Source organism: Gracilinanus agilis, chromosome 3 (genome assembly GCF_016433145.1).
Source record: "Gracilinanus agilis isolate LMUSP501 chromosome 3, AgileGrace, whole genome shotgun sequence".
Taxonomy (NCBI): domain Eukaryota; kingdom Metazoa; phylum Chordata; class Mammalia; order Didelphimorphia; family Didelphidae; genus Gracilinanus; species Gracilinanus agilis.
The window spans coordinates 228311277-228330443 of record NC_058132.1 but is presented as its reverse complement, the minus strand read 5'-3'; the positions used below and the strand labels follow the sequence as shown (position 1 = coordinate 228330443).

The window sequence follows — 19167 nt, the reverse complement described above, 5'->3', positions numbered from 1 at the left end:
ATAAGATGAAAAACATACCAACACACAACAAATACTCTATTTAACTAACATACGTAGAAAATATGAGTGTCTTCTCTGTTAAACTATGTGTTTTAATAATATTGTGGCTTCATCTGAAACAATGGCTTCTCCATTTTTCAAGCTATTATATAATGAAATCTAATATGTAAGAAGTGGTATTAGGAACCATGGCATGTAATTTATAGTCAAAAAATAACAGGATCATACGAGTAAGGTTTAAGAAAATTTTGTCTTTTAAAAATAGAGGTGACATTTGAAAGATTAGGATGCAACATTTGGAAAAGCATCTTCTAACAAATGGTTGTGATTTAATAATCTGCCATGCACATGTACAAGTCATGCTTTACTGATGATGAATTATGACTTCCTTTATTTCTGCATCTCTGCATTGATATTTTTTAGTAATTCTTGGTTCTTAAATGGAAGTTGCATGTAAGACAAATTAGCATTGTGGAGAGAAAGCACTTTTCTGGCTATCTCAGTGGAAAGATACATGTTTGAACCTTCTTAACTGTGGAATATTAAATTACATAAGTCACATGGGAAAATTTAAAGTAATTTATGGAACAAAGAAGAACAATTTATTCAATCCACTTGTGAAGAATGAACTTACATGGATGTCATTGTTTTATTGTCTCTAATATAGTAATATCAAAATTGATTAAAAGTTATAAAGGTCCAAATGTCATGGGATGAATATCCTACAAGAGGAGTTGTTTGCTATCAGTTGGAATAATTTTTCTGAAACTAAATAGAATGAATTTTTTTAATTGTGGAAGTTTGGTTGCCAAAGCCCCAGATTGGCTGTTTTCCATCCAACTAATGTTCCTTTTTTCAGTCTTTTATTGGCAGCCATAGGAAGAGGGTTATCTTTTCTGGCTCAGAAAGCTGAGGAGTTGAGAAGTCAGACTTTATAGATTTCATAGAACTTAGAGCTGGATGAGAATTTACAACCTAGCTAGAGAAAAAAAAAATAAAACATAGATTCATGAAAGAATTTGAGAACAACAGAGCAACAGTTTCAAAGCAAGATTTCCATGATTGCTAAATATTATGGAGCTCATTCCAAACTTACAAGCAGGCTGTCTTCCAAAAGTTCAAATGTATATAGGTTGTTTAAAATGCAAAACAGTTGCCCATAGAAACAGTGGTATAATGGTGGTTGAGTTTCCAGGCTCATCTACAGAAATCCCTTTAAACAGGAATGTAGATTAAATATGTGCACGTGGGAAACAAAAATAGTAGAAAATAATAATTTTGTACTCATAGCAAGAAAGAAGAAAGTGCAATTGATTCTTTTCTCATTTTATCAAATACTGGTATTTAAAGAAAGGCAGATATAATTAGAAAAAGATGAAGGTATTAGATATAGGACATTTTGGAGAGTCCAAAGGGCACTGCTGAAGGTCTGTATAGTTTGTACTGGTCCTTTAATGACTACTTTTCCTTTAAAATGTAAAGTATTTCATTTCCTAGATGCAGATATCTCATAGCACTGTTTTTATTTTTTGTAATCAATACTGGGGTAAGCCTATCCTAAGCATGAGTTATAAGTTGAACTAATTATATTATAATATATTAGGTATATTATATATGTATAACATATTAAGTAGAATAAATAGAATAAAGAGGAAAGATTAAAATAAAAAAAAACACCTTTTATTTTCCCTCAGGCACCATAATGGGAATTAGGAACAGAAAAAGAAAGAGAGAACTAAAGAAATATATGTGACAGAAGAGATTGCCTGAGGTAGAATGAATGAGAATTCATTGAATTGGGAGGATTGATATTGGGAAGGATTGTATAACTTGGTTGTCTTCAGAGAAAGAGAAAGATGGTGGTAGAAAAAGAAACTGTATCAGACAGACACCCTTGCCAACCACCAAACCAAAGATTCCATGAGCATAAGACATCTTGACTGCTATCCAAAGTGACTGAGGAGGTTGGGAGGGAAGGCCGAGAGTATTTGGTTAATTTGTATGGAATATTTGCATTCATAATTAAAGGAGCGATTGTGATGAACTACAAAATCAATCTATAAGTACTAAGGAGATACAGAATGAGAAAGAATACTATTAAACAGAGCAAGATTAATAAGAAGGGTTTTCTAAGAATGAAAATTTGTTTGCTTTTTTTTGAGACTTGAGTTTGGAAAAGTGGAAATTTTCGAATGGGAGCAATGGGCAAACATTTGTTAGAAAGCCACTCTTCAGACAAGAAGCAGATTATTAGCTTGGCTAAACTGGAGTAGATGTGGTAGGATGATGAGAAGTGATGCTGGAGAAATATTCTGAAGATTATGGAACTGAGGGGATATTTTACAAATTCCTAAGAGAAGCACAGTGGTCCTAGAAATGGGGCTGGTGTTTATGTTTCAAATATGTTCCAAGTCTTATCCTTTCTGGTTCTGGAAATGGGTTGAAACTATGCAGTCTAGCATGTTATTACAAATCTGGGGTCTACATATTGTTGGAGCTTTTTAATTAGGAATGTTCATGACACTCCAGATAGTGAGAACCTGTTGAGACATTATGTTACCATACCATGTGAGAAGTTATATTTCTCTTCCAATTTCTGACTAAAACAAGAAATGGAAGAGCTAAATTTCCTTTAGAAAATCTGTTTTAATGATATTTCTGGCTAGGGAAATCAGCAGACATGTTGGAAATCTCACAAGAAAACTAAGCCTCTGCAAAGTCTCCAGCATGATTTGGCTGACCGGAGAAATTTGTGGAGGTTACAAAAAATGGAGATAAAGATCTAACTTTTCAGATACTCTACAAGCTGAGCCCAGATACTGAGGCTTTAGCTTTGGTGTCTTATTGGAATTCAACTCTCAGCATTCAGGGTGGGTGGGTGGAAGAGAGGAAGGGGAGGAAACGGGTTTTTCTTTCCATTAGTCTTCCACAGCTTTCCCTTGGAGTGTTCAGTTTAGTTTGGGTGTATCCTGGCAAAATTCCATCATAAATTATCTCTTAATAGGATCAGGTGTAAAAATTACCTAGCTCTAAGATCTGGGCAGTACATGTTCTCAGTCAAGCAGTTCTTACCATCAAAAGGGGGGCTCTTCACATCCCAAGTTTTCCCTACAGAAAGCTCAGCAAGCCAGTGTGCTTTTTCCCACATCCATATGTTATAAACATATTTAAAGAAATGTATGTATGTACAAACACATGCCATATAACTGAACTCATTGTATACCAACAATTACAGTTCTATTGTATACCAACAACTCCAGATGTGCCCTTTATCTAGTTTGGGAGGCTGTTTTAGTCTATAAGAGCAAAAGAAATATTAATCATTTCTTTTACTGTTAAGGGGATGGGTGCTGCTCTCATATTTCAGAAAGGGGCTGGAAAGTAAGGGAAGCCAAAGTTTTTCCTATTTAAGGCCAAAGCAAAGGAATCTCAGTGGCTGTTTTATGAAGGGCCCGGTGCTGAAGGGCAGGGAGCAATTGATGGTGCTACTTTGAACTGATTTTTCTTTCCCCCCTTCTTTTTGCACAAAGAGTCTCATGTCTAATATTTAGACATGATGAGCTTTGTGCAAATACTGACTTTGGTAATTCTTGCTGTCTTTCACCCCTCAATTATTTTGGCACAGCAACATCCACAAGAAGGTGAGTAATTCCCATTTCAAATAACTTTATGGGCTTTTTACCTCTCACAAGTGGGTTTCAGAGGGAAAAAATAGAATCTCCAAAATGTATCTTTTCTTGGGAAACTCCCGATTTTAAAATATCTAATCATCCATGACTATGTTTTTCATATAGTTTTATAGTATTGTTTGGGTGCTTAAATGTTTCATATTTTTTAAAAGATCAAAATGCTCCTCTACTAACTGGTTTTCACATTAAAGGAACTGGAAACTTTTAAAATCACTTTTTAAAAAAATCTTGGATTGTTAACATCTTGGAATGCTTCCCTAGGCAGTCTGGAAGTTATTGGTTTCTTGTAATACTTCTGTGTTTCCAGCTGTTTTCTGGATTACCTCTCGAAACTGTACATTGGGCATTGTTTGGGCATGAAAATGGTATGTTTTAAAGAATTTCATCTTAAGGAAAATATTGCAATTCATGAGGATTGTTGAATATACTTTTTGTAAAACAGGATAAAGAAATGTCTGTCCTCCCCCAGGCTTTTATTGCCATGCACAGCAGAAAGGTAAATGATTTTAACAGTCTTTAATGTGTTTTCATCCTTGTTTTAAGCCTATTTCAAGTATTTGCAAAGTTTAATATGATCTTTCAAACCCGTACATTGTTAAGACATCTGGATTTTTTCCCTTTCATGGTATGCTTTATAACTGCATCTGAATTAATAAGTAGATTATTTTCAGGATTACAGTTTCATCTTGAATGAGTTGACTAGTCTGCAAACCAGGTAATATACTAGATTGTCTAATCAGGTTAGTTGTTGAGTTGTTGAATGAACCTAATTTTTGCCTTGCAGAAATTATCCCTAATAAACATTAGGTCTCCCACTTTTTTGTTTGTAAAAGTGATGCTTTTCTTTCACTTCTCTTAAAATCATGAGGATGTTGGTTAAAAATGAGAAACTGGAACAGAAACACCATACAGAAATTGATCCTTAACATACTAATTTTCTAATTTTAAAACTAATGAAAAGAAAATAGTAAAATAATTGCATTTGTCTAAAATGGTGATGATAAAATCATTTTTGGTTTTGCATTGTGGCTGCCTCGGTATAATGTAAGAATCACTTTTTAATTAACCTTCAAATACCAGTGTTGCCCTCACAGGCACAACATAAATGAAAGTCATCTCCTGGCCATTGCTAGAAAAGAAAAGAACTTCTCTCCCCTTTACCCCCACTCCCTCACAACTCCATATGCTAATAATTGACTCCCTCTACTCCCAGCACCCCCCACTAGGATTCTTCTGGAGCCTAATCAAATTCCTATTCCCTTCCCCCAATACATTACATTATCTTTATTCCTCTTTTAGCTGCTAAACCATTCCAGCCACCCAGACAATGAAAGAATTTTATTTCATTAAAAGTGTCACTTTTTTAAGTTTCATAATTTCATCTCATCAGCTAGACAACATCTTATAAAGATAACTCAAAAATGTAAAGCAAAAACTAAGATGTTCTACGCCCTTTTAATTTGCTTTTAGATTATTTATCTTCCCCAGTATAGCTCTAATGGGGAGTAGTTAATCTTCTCTGATATCTACACTGCCAGAAAGGCCAGTTATCTTTTTTTCCTCTCCATATGTTTATTTTATATTTTCTGTGGGAGGGGTAGTGCAATAGAAAAAAAATTCAAATAGTCCCAATTAATAGTGTTCCTGATATAACTAAGTGTGAGAGGAGAGGATTGAGTGGGAGTAAAAAGTGTTCTGGTCCTCTCCCAAAACATACACACACACACACACACACACACACACACACACACACACAAACTCCATGAAAGCCAAAAGAATAATGCACGATGTGATTTAAAACAAATATACCTTACTTTCTGGAGAGTTTCAAATGGTTTCCCCAAAAATTTTGCCAGTAGTCAAGCTTTGGCAAGGTTGACAGGAAGCTGGGGGATAAGAATACAGCCCACTGAGACTATGCAGATGGAGCTTGGGACCATGTGTTTCTTAGATTGGCTTCCCAGTCACAGAGACTCAGCAAAGTACAGGCTAAGGCTTAAAACTTTTTGCTCGGTTCAGAAAAGTTTTCTGGAGAACAAAAACATGCTCCTCATCTCCACACATTTCTTTTTTTTTTTTTATGTTGTAAAAGCAACATTTAATTTATGAACTGGTTTTTCCCCAATGGAGTAATGTAGTCTGTTACATTTCCTGTAGTCCAAACTCTCATCGTTTCTAAGAGAATTAAGTGCCATCTAGCGGTTGACAGGTTTCCCTCACAAAGCCCAGTGGCTTAATAGAAATAGAGCCTTTGCCCACTTGAAAGTGACTGGGAAGTGATTGGGATGAACATTTCAGAATGGCTTTGGAAAATATAAAGGCTCTTTACAAAAGATACTATGCAAAATGTTCTTAATGAAAACCTATAAAGAGCTTAAATGTTTGGCCACCTTTCGTTGACATTACAGTAATTCTGCAACTTTAATTTGAGATACACCTGGATATGATGTTGATTCAAAAGAATATCTGGTGTTATGGCCACTTTTATAGATTCTCTAATATCATTTCTTATTTTCTGTTCATATTAAACAAACCATATGTCGAGGTCCATCATTTAATTATTTGAATGCAACAAATGATGAGCACTTTTAAACAGGAAAGAAGAGTGGGTTTTGTGTGTGCACATGTATGTGTAAAGCATACTAAAGCTCAAGATGCTTATGTCCATTTTCTGTTTCTCCAGCTATTCTCATTAAACAACTCAGTTGTTTAATAGAACATGGATTGTAATTATGGATAATTAATTCAGAACCAACAAATCTGGATAGATTTAAAGGGTTCTTTTGACAAATGCCAATACTTTCTAGATGATTATAACAATAAGGAAAAGAGAGACGGGGGTGGGGGGAGAGAGACAGGGACAGGGAGCTAGAGAAGGGGGACAGGGGGAGAGATGGAGAAGAGATGGAGAGACAGGCAGAGACAGAGATAGAGAGACAGAGATAAAGTTAGAGAGAGAGAGAGACAGAGGGGGTGGAGAGGGAGAAAGAGGACAAGGGAAAGACAGCATGAGACAGAGGCAGAGACAGACAGACAGACAGACAGGCAGGCAGGCAGGCAGACAGACAGAGACAGAGAGAGAGACAGAGAGAGAGAGTGTGTCAGAGAGACTAAGAGTCTAAGGGGGGAGGAGGAAAAGGGGAGAGAAGGAGAAAGACAGAGACAGAGAGACAGAAACAGAGACAAAGAGGAGGAAAGGGGGAGAGGAAAGAGAGGAACAGAGACAGAGAGAAAGAGACATGGACAATCTCCACAGTTTATAAAATTTCCTTGGTAGTCTTACTTTTACATTTTCAAGTAAAATGTCTTCTGGAAGACAGTACCTTTTTGTCTTTGTAGCTAGCATAACATTTTATATGTCAAAGATAATGAATAAATTTTTGTTTAGGCGAGTTAATTCAATAATGCATAATTTTATAAATTCTTTTCCTTGATCTTAGTGGAAGAGAGGTCTTCAGAAGAAATCTCCCCATGCCAACTTCTCCTTACCCTCTCAACTCACACATAAAAGCTCTTCTAGTCTTAATAACTTTTTAAATAAGTTGGCCATTCAGAAAGAAGCTTCATCAACCTACTTGATTAGAAAAAGGATTGAGATTGGGAAGAATTAAAAATAATTAGGGCAGTTAGGTGGCATAATGGATAGAGAGTCAGGCCTGATTTCAAATCTGTCCTCAGACACTTCCTAGCTGTGTGTCCCTGGGGAAGTCACTTAACCCCCATTGCCAAGCTCTTACCACTCTTCTCCCTTGGAACCAATACACAACATTGATTCTAAGACAAAAAGTAAGGGTTTTTAAAATAACATCTATTTGGAATAAGTTTATTGATACCTAATTAATCATTGCACAGCTTTTCAGTTTTTCCCATAAAATTAGTATTAGTCATACCTAACATTTAATTAGTGTATTAGTGTTTGTAAAACACATTTTTTACATCATTGCATTTGACCCTTCCCACATCCTTCTGAGGTAAGAATGCTATTATTATGTCCATTTTACTGAAGAGTAAAGTGAGGCTGGTAGAGGTTCAATTATTTGTCCAGGGTCACACAGCTATTAAATGGCTGCTGGGATTTGAACTCAGGTCTTCCTGTCCCTATCCCCTCCTCAATCCATTATGCCATCAGCAATCCAATAAATTAAATTCTAATTACCAAACTTCTATTCCTCTGGTTATTCTATAGATTAGTGGGCTGTTATACCCACTGAGAATCAACACATCAACAACCATTTTTTAATCTTCCTGCCAGCCAGTCTGGTAGGCAGTGGCTAAAGACAAAATGAAAACAGTCCCAACCCTCAAGTAAGTTATGTTTTATCAATATAAATAATATGCTCACATGTGGATTGTACCCACACACACTACAATACATAGTAATTCTGGCATTAGAGGAGCTACTAAAAGTTAGAGGAATATTTTATAAAGTCATAGATCATTATAGTGGCTTTCGTATCCTTCATTGTTTAAGGATTTAACCCCCAATGCACCACCACCACCTATGGATATTTATGAAAGAAATCTGGTAATTTTTTATGAAATTTTTATGAAATTTATGAAAGAAAAAGTGGAGGTGACATTGTATGAGTACAATTCATTATTCATTGCTCTGTTTATAATTACTGATTAAATTTTGAATCATTTATTTAGTAGGATATAAAATGCTCAAAGATTTTTAAAATAACTAGTGGAATACTGACATATATCTATACACACATATATAAATATATGTAAATATATTTATATATGTATGTTGTATATATATATATATATGTCATGCCTTAAAATAAGTAAGCAGGGCTGAATGAAATGGAAAGGTCTGAATGAATGGTCCACAAGTGTGAAACAAGCCAAACAGCCAATCCTGATGATTCAGGCAAACTTGATATCATGTCATCTCAGTACTCTGAATTGGCTTTCTAAATGGCTTCAGATTTGCTGAATAATAACTATTCCACCTTTCCTTTAGTTTTGGCTGGGCAGATCTGACTTGTTTCCATTTTTAAAGAAAAACTGGAAATGACTGCATAGTAGGGAATGAGATTTACATAGATTGGCGCTAACATTGTTATTCAAGATAGAAATTAACTCTAACAAATTAATAATGAAGCACTAACTGATCTCTAATATAGTGATGTTGCCTTGACTTTTGTAACTATGATGTTAGTTATGGGAATATTCTCTTAGAAACTGTTTAATACAACACACATGCATTTGACAAATGAGGAAAGTAGGCTTGTCCAGGGCTCAAGTCTTGAGTTCTAATCTAGTGTACCTTTCATGACAAAAAATCTTTCAAGCATGGAAATCAGAATACTAGCAGTTATTTACTTTTTTATTGCTTTAATAGGAAAATAGTTCAAATTAATTTTAATTTTTCTAACTTTTAAAATCACATTTAAGAACTATTTACTATTGGTTTATATAATGACCCCTACCATCAATATTATCTTTGCCTAGAGAGACAGAAATGAAGGGACCAAATATTTCTTTTGCTAATGGAAAAAATTCATAACCTTTGACTGAATCGATCTAATTCATGAACAAAAATTATATTAAAAGTATAAGGCTATGTTAGGCTCTAGGTCACACATAGAGTTTAGAATGGTACCTCTGATCTCTTAAAAGTTACAATGAAATGGCACAATCTATAATACAGCCACCAGTTTCATTTATTATTGCAGTTGGTCAGCAAAACATTTCACCAAATCAGAACAGGTAAACTTCACAACTCACAGAATCTGGAGTTAGCAGGCTGTCAGTCTTTACCCTGATCAGACCATGTGAGATTTTCCCTCCTGCCTCTCTTTTCCTTATTGTGGATTACCCTTTGAGCATGAAGCATCATATATCCTGCTTTATGTTGGGTGAAATTTACATTATTTTCTAATGATAATTTATCAGTACTGCTTACTGCTCTTCAACATGTCTCTGGGGTGACAGGTTTAAATCTCCAACCTGCCTAAATTCCAGTTTTATTAGCTTCCATAAAAAAAAGGTGTTTTCATTCCTGTAACATTGCGCCTCACTTATAGCAAATTGAAATGTAAATTAGTGCAATAACTTCCTCAGACTATTAGGATTTCCCTTTATAGCTACTTTTCCAGGTACCACTATCCAAGTAATCAGAAACAATTTCTATACTTCCCAAAGATTCTAATTTTCAGAGAGAGAGAATTTGTCTTTTTAATTAAATGAATCTATTTCCTACCCTAAATTCCCTGTATACATTTCATATATTGCATAGATTTAGTGGAAGAGAAGAAGAAAATAGTGATATAAACTTAAATGAAGCAGACTACTAATATGAATCTGAACTACAGGTAGAAAATGACACCAACATGACAGAATGTGATGGTACTATTATTTTTAAAATATTAATGGAAAATAAAATAAAATATTAATGGAGCCTGAATAATTGATCATAAGTTTAATCTTGCCCCTAGATTAATTTCTCAAGATGATTCTTGCTAGAAAGCTTACAGACAAAGCCCCCTTCCCCTAGAATTCACTCAGTGAGAAGAAAGCCCCCACCTGAACCTAGAATATATATTCTATTCAAGCGCCCTATGTTGAAAGTTTCACTTAGTCCACCTTTCAACTGATACTACCTAATGACATGGCAACCCTAAAACACAAATTTATTACTTAAGATTTAAGATAGGGAAAGAAAAATAGTGATCTATGAATGCTCTGGACTTCAGCAAGGCTTGTAAAGTTTCCATTTGTACAATGAATAAAAACTTTTTAGGGAAATGTTTGTTTCTTGTTAAACAATATTCCTTGGGAGAAGACTGCCTTTCTTTTTTATTGTTTTCCATGCTTAAAAACATGGCTGTTTGGCTGTAGGGGGAAAAAATCTGGAGTTTTCAAAGGCAGAAACTCTGCATGTGTTATGTCAAGATGACAATGGAAAACAGGAGACAACCTTTCATGCACAAGTCGTTTGTTAACTACAGTTTGGGGAGTTGCATTAGCCTTTGGGATTTCTGTCTCTACTTAGTGAAAGCACAGCAGAGATGAATTCCTTTTAGATTACCTAATAAGTCCCTTCAATTTTCCAGGATTGCTCCAGAGTTCTGCTTTCAGACAAGTATTCTTTTTTGTTAAACCCTTATTTGAAAACAAATGTAATTGTGTGTGTGTGTGTGTGTATGTATGTATAGGAGAGTAGTGTACAAAAAGTCAAATGGGAAAAGATCAAAATATTAAGCATCAATCAATAAATCAACAAGGATTTATTACACATCTATCACATGCCCAGGTATCATGTTTGCTGCTAGGCATACTAGACTTGGAAATAATTGAAAGCAAATGTTCACTATGAATCCTCCTTGTGAGATAGAACTGCTGTCTTCATTTCACTCACTCTAAATAATCCATAACTCTTTAGCCCCTTTGTTTATTTCCTTTAGTTTTGTTTTGGGGAGAAAATAGACAGACTTCTGAAATCAGGCATAGCTAAAAGAAGTGGTCATTCTGGGTTAAATGGCCATGCAGCAAAATCAAACCTTAGAAGAAAAATGTTAGTTTTTATATCCATCATTCACTTGGTAATTATATTTTAAGGGAAATAAGCATGTTTTAGAAGGGACACTCCATTTAACATTGTTTAGCAATTATTCTAGATAATTCTTTTGAGACAATGTTTAACTTGAAACAAAAGGCTCCACTGTCTGAATTCAAATTCCTCTTCCTAGAGTATGATATGATGTATGCTAGAGCTCTCTGCACACTATTATAATGCTGATGGTGGTCTGGATGTCATCAGGGTGGCCATCTAGATAACATTACTCTCTTTCATAAGGTCAGAAGAAAATAAACAGTGGAATTTAACTCCAGCTGTGGTTTTTCATGTTGGGGCTTGAAAGGGAAGATATGTTGCTTTTGCACTATTATCTCTTCCAAATCTGCTTTTGCAGAAAGTGGCTGTTTTACCCTTCTGTGTTTAGCAGTCACAATGGAGGAGTCAGAAGGGAGGTTCATAGCTATGGATTTGAATCTTCTTAGGACTTTTGAGCCCTCTCAATGGCAAACTTAGTAACACCAGAAGAAGAAATCAATGAAAAAGGGAATTGAAATGCCACTTAGAATCATGTAGTAGAAAAATGGAAGTTTACAGATAACAGATAGAGGTAGGTTGGAAAGATGTGTTTGCCAAGTGTGGTAAGGCTTTTAAAATATTTTTTTGAAGAAATCCATCATTTTGGAATTAATAATGGCGTGACAAAAGATGTAATTTTTGGTTGTCAGTAATGGCAAAGGACTTTCAAAGTTCTCTAGATGCTCTTCTTAGTCAGCTTCAAGGTACTCCCTAAAAATAGGCACATGGATCACAGGAATGAGAGGAAGAAAGGAAGAATAAGACAACATGTTGTTCAGATAATTGCATTTTAAGTTGAAATGTTCAGTCAATAAAATTTTATAGATAATTCTTTTGAAGCCACCTTAGTCATTATTCTATCACCATTTTTAGGAAGATACACTGAAAAATCCAATTCAATCCAACAATCATTTACTAAGCACCTGTTATGTGCAAAGCACTATATATAGACGTACATATTAAAATTCAAAGGATTCATTTATAAAAATATAAACAAGAACTGTTGTTCATTCATCCATTCAACAAATACTTGTAGAATGTGTGACATGGCATTCTCTGAATAATGGAACATATGTGCCTCAAGTACAGAGACTGTCTTTTCCATCCCCAGCACCTACCATAATACCATAGTAAGGACAGTGAAGTGATTAATAAATGAAAAAAGAAAAAAATTAAGTTTAACACAGAAAGTTCATATATGATCTGGAGCCTTTGGGCATTTTTTCCCAATTAGAATGTGTTAAGTTAGTGCTTCTCTATTTTCCTCCATGCCAGAATCATGTATTTATTCAAGTAAAAATTTTGTGAAGGCAAAATTACAATTGTATTTATGCTGCAAGACAAAATATTTAGTAGTAAAACTTTTAACATTACACGTATGAGAAACTAAGGATATGTTATGATTTTTCTTCCATACATTGTCATTAATATCATCATTATGCCAACCTTACAAACAAGAATCTACTGATATATTTTACTTGAAAAAGTATAAGAAGAAAACTTTTATTGTGCATTATTGCTAGACTTGAGCACATGGTATGAGCTCTTTGCAATAGGAATAAATTATTATAAGAAAAATTTTGAAAACCTGAAAAGAGAGAAAGAGGAGGAAGAGGAAACAGGTTATGAGGGAACAGAGTTCATAAAAAAAATCAGACCCCCTAAAATATAATTTATTCCAATTTCTCTTTTGTGTTACCACAAATAAATTTATTTCAGTGCTCTTCTTTTTACTGAAAGACATAATACTAAATTGCAGAGAAGATTGCAATTTGAAAGTTATCTTAAATGAGAACACGTTGAATGAATTTTAAATTTATAATGATGTTCATAATAAAAGATACTGCCACTTTGGCAATAGAGCCCAAATTTATTTATGTTTTGGTCACTATTTTGTTCATGGATATTTTGGCTTGCTACATGATACTTTAGCCCCAATATTCTAACTTGTGTGTTTCTAGGAATCTCAAAATCAAAAGTACATCACTCAGTACAATTATGATTTCATTGCTCTCTTCTTCCATCTACCACACCTAAAAAAAGTTGAAGTGAACTGGATGTCATGCTTTCTCTCAGTAGATCCCATGACAACATCTCTTTAAAATACCTTTGCTGTCTCTCTTGTCTCACAACCTCCTGCTATTGCCTTTCCACCACAGCCAACCACATTGGCTTCATGTCTCCCACACTGCTACTTATGGGATCCTCTTCTAACCATAAGCACTTCTTACTCAATCTTTTTGGAATAGAGCTAGTTCTGGGCTTAAAGGGAGCAGGCAACCAACTATTTACTTGGTATGATTTGAGGAATATCTAAAGGATAACCTGACCCAAAGCTATCCCTCCTATTGGTCAGCCACAGAGACTAAAATCCCCATATTAACAACACTGCTTTTGTTGTGGCACAATTAGGTGTCACTGTGCATAGAGTCTGAGTTTCTGTCCTCAGAAACTTACTAGTTGGGTGACCCTAGAGGAAGTCACTTAAAGCAGTTTCCTCATCTGAAATGATTTGGAGAAGGAAATGGAAAACCAACTCCTGAATCTTTGCAAAGAAAATCCTAAATGGGATCGGACATAACTGAACTACAAACGACAATACTTTTGTTGTATTTTTTTCAGGTGTTGGTATTTTAAGTGGGTTAAGATATTATATTACTTAAGAATAACATCTATCTAGTTATCAGGAACTAGTCTGTCTGATTAAATTCATTACCACACATCACTCTCTTACATGACCCCCAGGAAAATGAGACATAAAACAGAGATATTTGAGGGCTGAAAATTCTCAGGGCAAAGACTAATTCAGTTGAAGTGGATGGGAAAAATCCAGAGATCTCGAGAATCTAGACATAAAGTCCTTATTGGGGTGGGACGAGTAGAGGGGGAGTAGGGGGATCACAGGATGTGAGAAAGAAAAACAGTGATCTTGAGTTCCTGGAGAGGCCTCTCTGTTGGGAAAGGAAACAAAGGAGGGTCAAGCAGAGAACTCTCCTAGAATACATCTTCATGAGCTAATTTTTCTTGCTATATATCTTTTTAAAAAATAAACCTTTATCTTAGAATGCATGCTAAGTATCAGTATCAGTTCCAAGGCAGAAGAGCTGCAAGGACTAGGCAACTGAGGGGGGGTGGTAAGTGATTTGCCCAAGATCATATAGCTAAGAAGTGTCTGAGGCAAAATTTGAACCCACTAGCTGTGTGACCCTGGGCAAGTCACTTGACCCCCATTGCCTACCCTTACCACTCTTCCACCTATAAGTCAATACACAGAAGTTAAGGGTTTAAAAAAAAAATTGAACCCAGGACTTCCAATCTCTAGACCTGGCTCTCTATCCATCTAGCCACCTAGCCACCCAGCTAACTGTATTGAATGCAGTTGTTTCTACCTGTTGAAGTTAAGTTGATGGTTTCTCGAATTCTCTCCTTAAAGGAAAGAACCATCCACTTCACCTTAGTTGTTGCTTTGAGCACTGGAAAGAGATGTTTATTTGTAACAGGCAATGTTAGCAATTCTAAACTTTCTATAGCAAACAGATTTTCTTAGATTCAAGAAGCTAATTCTTTTAAAATCTATAAGTATGATGTAATTCTCTATATTTAATCCATTCTATGACCATAATTTAATTGAATATAATTGTGTATGCCATGATTTTCATCCTTTCCTTTTCTCCTCAATTTTCTTTTCATTCCTCCATTTTTTCCCTTCTTGCCTTTCCTTTCTTTCTCCCTCTCATTCATCTTTCCTTATTTTCCTCCCTTTCTTCCTTCCTGTCTTTTCTTTCCTTCTTTTCCTTCCTACCTTCTTTGTTACTTTCATTTCCTCCCCCTCCCTTATTCCTTCCTTCTTTCTTTTCCCTTTCCTTCCTTCCTTTTATCCTTTTTTTCTTTTCTCCCCCTCTACCTCCCTCCCTCCTTTCCTCCTTCTGACACTTACAAGCTATATTATCATGTGACCAAGTGTCAAGTCATTTAATTTATTTGTGCTCCAAGCTAGCCTATAGGACTTTACATTCCAGATGAATTACTATTTCATATTGTGAAATTTCTTAGTAATTATACCAGGGCATTCATAGATTTGGACCCTTATAATCTATTTTTTCATTGATATGCAAGAACTTTCAGATTGAAGTTGAACCTCCTTGTTTCTTAATGAATCTCTTTTCAAAGACACATTTGAATATCCTTATTCATCTATTCTTCTTTCTAGTGTTTTATGGTGGATGCTACTTTAATAGTTCATGGCTTCAGATTAAATCTAATTATTCCAAACTCAGAACATTTGAGATCCTGGCTTAGGGAACCAATGAGCTCATTGCAGGGTTCAATTTGTTTCCATTACTGCTTTAAACAAGGGGGAGGAAAGAATTTTTTTTAATAAACATAGTCATCATTGTAACAGTCGCCATTTACTCTGAGGTAGGCCCTTTGGCACTCTGCTTTCTTGTTCACTAAGTTCAAAGGAATGCTCCTTTAAAAGCTGAGACAGTATTTCTTTCCAATGTTCTCATATATCTGTTTCAAAACACAGAGAAGAAGTTAGAATAGTTTTCCCCTAAAATAAACAGACTCTTTCTTGCTTGTTTAAAATGTTAATAAATCAATCCTGTTTTATTTTATTAACAGCAGACACAACTAAAAATGTTAAGAAGGAATAAGAAAGGACTGTTTAATTCCTAAGCTTAATGGAGAATGTTCTTGTGCATTAAGACTCTAATATAAGTATAATATAAAGAAGAAGACTGAGGCAGTTCTCTATAGCTTTCCTGGACTCCAAAAACTACATTTACTCCCCTGACCTACAAAATAAAGACCTAAGTACTTTGCTTTGAACAATGTGAGTCAAGATGAAATGCTTCCAAAGGCATATATCCACCTTCCTTCCTTCCTCTCCTATTCTTCTTGGCACTCCTAAAAATCTACCCTCTCTCAAATGGTCAGCTCAGAAACCTCATTGCTGAGAATTCTGTTCTTGGGACCTTTTGACATCCAAAGGCCTAGTTTCTAGTGCTGTCTTGCCCCAGATCACTATATCTCCTTACTTTGGCATCAATGCAGTTACAGCAATGGGTGGTGAGCAAATGGGTATTTGTAACAATAGATGAGCTGATAGCCACAGTGAAGATCCAGAAGTCTTACAACCTGATAATGGTACTTGAAAATGGATCACCTCTGCAAGACATTTTTTTTCACTTTTCATGGGAAAGGCATTGAACATTTGAATTAACTACCTAAGTTTCCATTTGGATTTGAATGTAGAGATTTAAATTCTAGCACTCTTTCTTATACATATCTATAATATATCATGCTTGTGTTTATAACATGCATATATGTTTATCTATGTGCACAGATCTATTCCTATAAAAAGTTTCCTTAAATAACTGTTCCTTTTTCAAAAAAGTTCTGTTCAGATAATGGTTGTATTTTATAACCTTCCTTTGAATTCCTAGCTCTGATTCCTATGCTGAAATGCTCAATGTTGAAAATTACTTTGTCTCTTAATGATTGGTCATAGAGTTTTAGACCCTTTCCTCAACTTCGTATTTTTAAGAGAAGCAAATGGTCATAGATTTTATTCTCTATGCCTCATAAAGATCACATGTTAAGAGGATGGTTATAGAACTGGAAAACACAAAGGAAAATTGTGGAATTTTCATCTCATGTCCTTGGAATACTTGGTCATAGCTTAATGCAGGACCTAGCACTGACATTCATTTAGAGGACAGGAAAACTGAGAAAATATTTGAACCCTAAATTGCAATGGAGCTAAATGGGGGGGGAGTTAAAGTCTGGCAAGGAAAGCCCATAAGATAATGTCAAATATGCCATACGGTAGTATACTATACAGTTTTTACAGCCCTGTGTCCTTCTCAAGTTGTTTTCCTTCAAACCTCTGAACATCAGGGAAATAGAATCTCACTGTTTCATAAAATATACAAGAGCACTGAACAGAACACCCCTTGTAGTTTACAAAATCATTTGCAGATGTTCAGAAATTTGTTATGTTTTTTCACAATTATTGGCAAGGGATCTCAGTAATCATGAAAGAACTAAAATTGTATATTACCACAGTACACAACTAGTGCTTTAAGAATTAGGTACTGCTTTCTCACTGGCAAATACTAAAACTCTTCAGTTTTGATATTTGAGGATATTTTGATAGTAATAACATGGGGATACTGAGAACACAATCTTGGTTGCAGAAATTATTCCATTACTTTAAGCCACAAGTATATGAATAGTAGTCAGCTTTCCCCCCTCCACCCCCTTATTGTTATTTTTCCCTTTCATTTTCCAATGGTTGAAAAGAGATGTACTTATTAGAGTAATGTGGAGCTTTCTCTAAAGGCATATATGTAACATACAGTAGACTATATTGCATTTTGAACTCGTGATGCACATCAGAACACTGAGCAGAGATGAGTATGCAACACGTTAAATTAGCTCAGCTAAAGTTTTACCAAGAAAACCTAGCCAGTATATTTATGCTGCCAAAAACACTACAATTTTCCCTTTCATTTCTCTAACCAAGAAAACAAAGCCCGGAAGAGTTGAAGGTAAATTCATCTTTTTGTTCAATACCCCCATCTACTGCTCAAATGGAGGCCAGCAGGCTAGGCTGGTGGAAAATGTTCTCACTCGTGCTGTAAGCACACAACTCAGCATCCTCTGATTTTCATTGGTAAATGTATTGATCTGAGCTGACTGATAAGTATCCTGGAGCTGTGAAGTGAAAACACACCGGCCAAATTGATCACATTTCTCCCTTAGTAGAATGTTAGTAAGAGTTGAGGAAAAAAAAAGTTTTCACTGAAAATGAATTAAAATAATTTTTGAAGGTGTAGAAGGCCTGTGTTTGCCCTAAAATGAAATATGTCAATGAATCAACAAGCTTTTATTAAGTTATTACTATGCACCAGTCAATTCTCAGGAACTAATTTCTAGGTCTAACATTTAAATCCAAAGAGGAGAAAAGAGGAACGAGACCAACTTTAAGTATCTTGAGAATTTAATGATTATTGAAAGAAGTCATCTAGACCTAGAACAGACTTAGGGGAATAGGGGAAATTTCTTTGAGAAGATTAGAAATCAAGGACTTCTTAAATAATACAGCAAAGAAATGCCTCAATATTCTCAACCAGTTCTATTATTTTCAGTAAATTCTATCTCATCAAATTTACAACACTGAAAATGGTCTCATTCTCACAAAATAGTATTCAATCAAGAGGTGATGGGAAAGCAACCAAAAGATGGTGGGAAATAGAGTAAAATATTTGAAGTAGTGAGTAAATAAAATGGTCTAACAGTAGTGAATTAAGTTTTTAGGGATAAGAAAAAGTAGGAAATTATTTTTCCAACAAGACCAAGAAGGAAAAAAATCATAGACCAAATCTAGGATCTCCCATGGCAGGAGAGATGAGAGGAAAAAATAAAACAACTATGGCATACAGGAGGAAATATAATTAATGAACACTTGGTGAATGACCCATATAAAAGTCTAATGATTTTATAGGTGGTTTAATATATAATACTTGGAGAGACATAAATAAAACACTAATACTGCCTTTACAATGGGGAAATTTGGTATAAAGTTTAGAGGAAATGACATGCTATACTTTTAGGATACATGACAAGAATGACTAAATAAAATATTTTTGTTCTGATTATTATTGGATCAAAAATCTGTTCTTTTTCTATTAACTATATAGATCTGTGTTTCAACTCAATAAACTTTTCTTTAGGATGTCCACACAATGTAAGGCACTGTGCAAGGAAATGAAATTACAAAGATATTTTTGATAAAATTCCCGCCTTCAAAGAGTTCATCTAGTACCAGAATTTTCTCACCTGTTTAACAGGTTTCTCTTCATCAAA

At 34.9% G+C, this 19167-nt stretch overlaps 1 protein-coding gene across 2 annotated transcripts in view; it reads left to right on the top strand.

Annotated features, from left to right (window-relative positions):
• The first annotated feature begins 3459 nt into the window (after positions 1-3459).
• COL3A1 (collagen type III alpha 1 chain) overlaps positions 3460-19167 on the top strand; it is a 62938-nt gene continuing 47230 nt past the window's right edge. The window contains exons 1-2 of one of the 2 annotated variants that reach the window (XM_044669710.1): positions 3460-3641; positions 17385-17390. In XM_044669710.1, coding sequence (XP_044525645.1) covers positions 3554-3641; positions 17385-17390 — 94 coding nt within the window. In that variant the 5' untranslated portion in view covers positions 3460-3553. The remainder of the gene's footprint in view (positions 3642-17384; positions 17391-19167) is intronic. The other variant, XM_044669709.1, reaches the window with a different exon arrangement.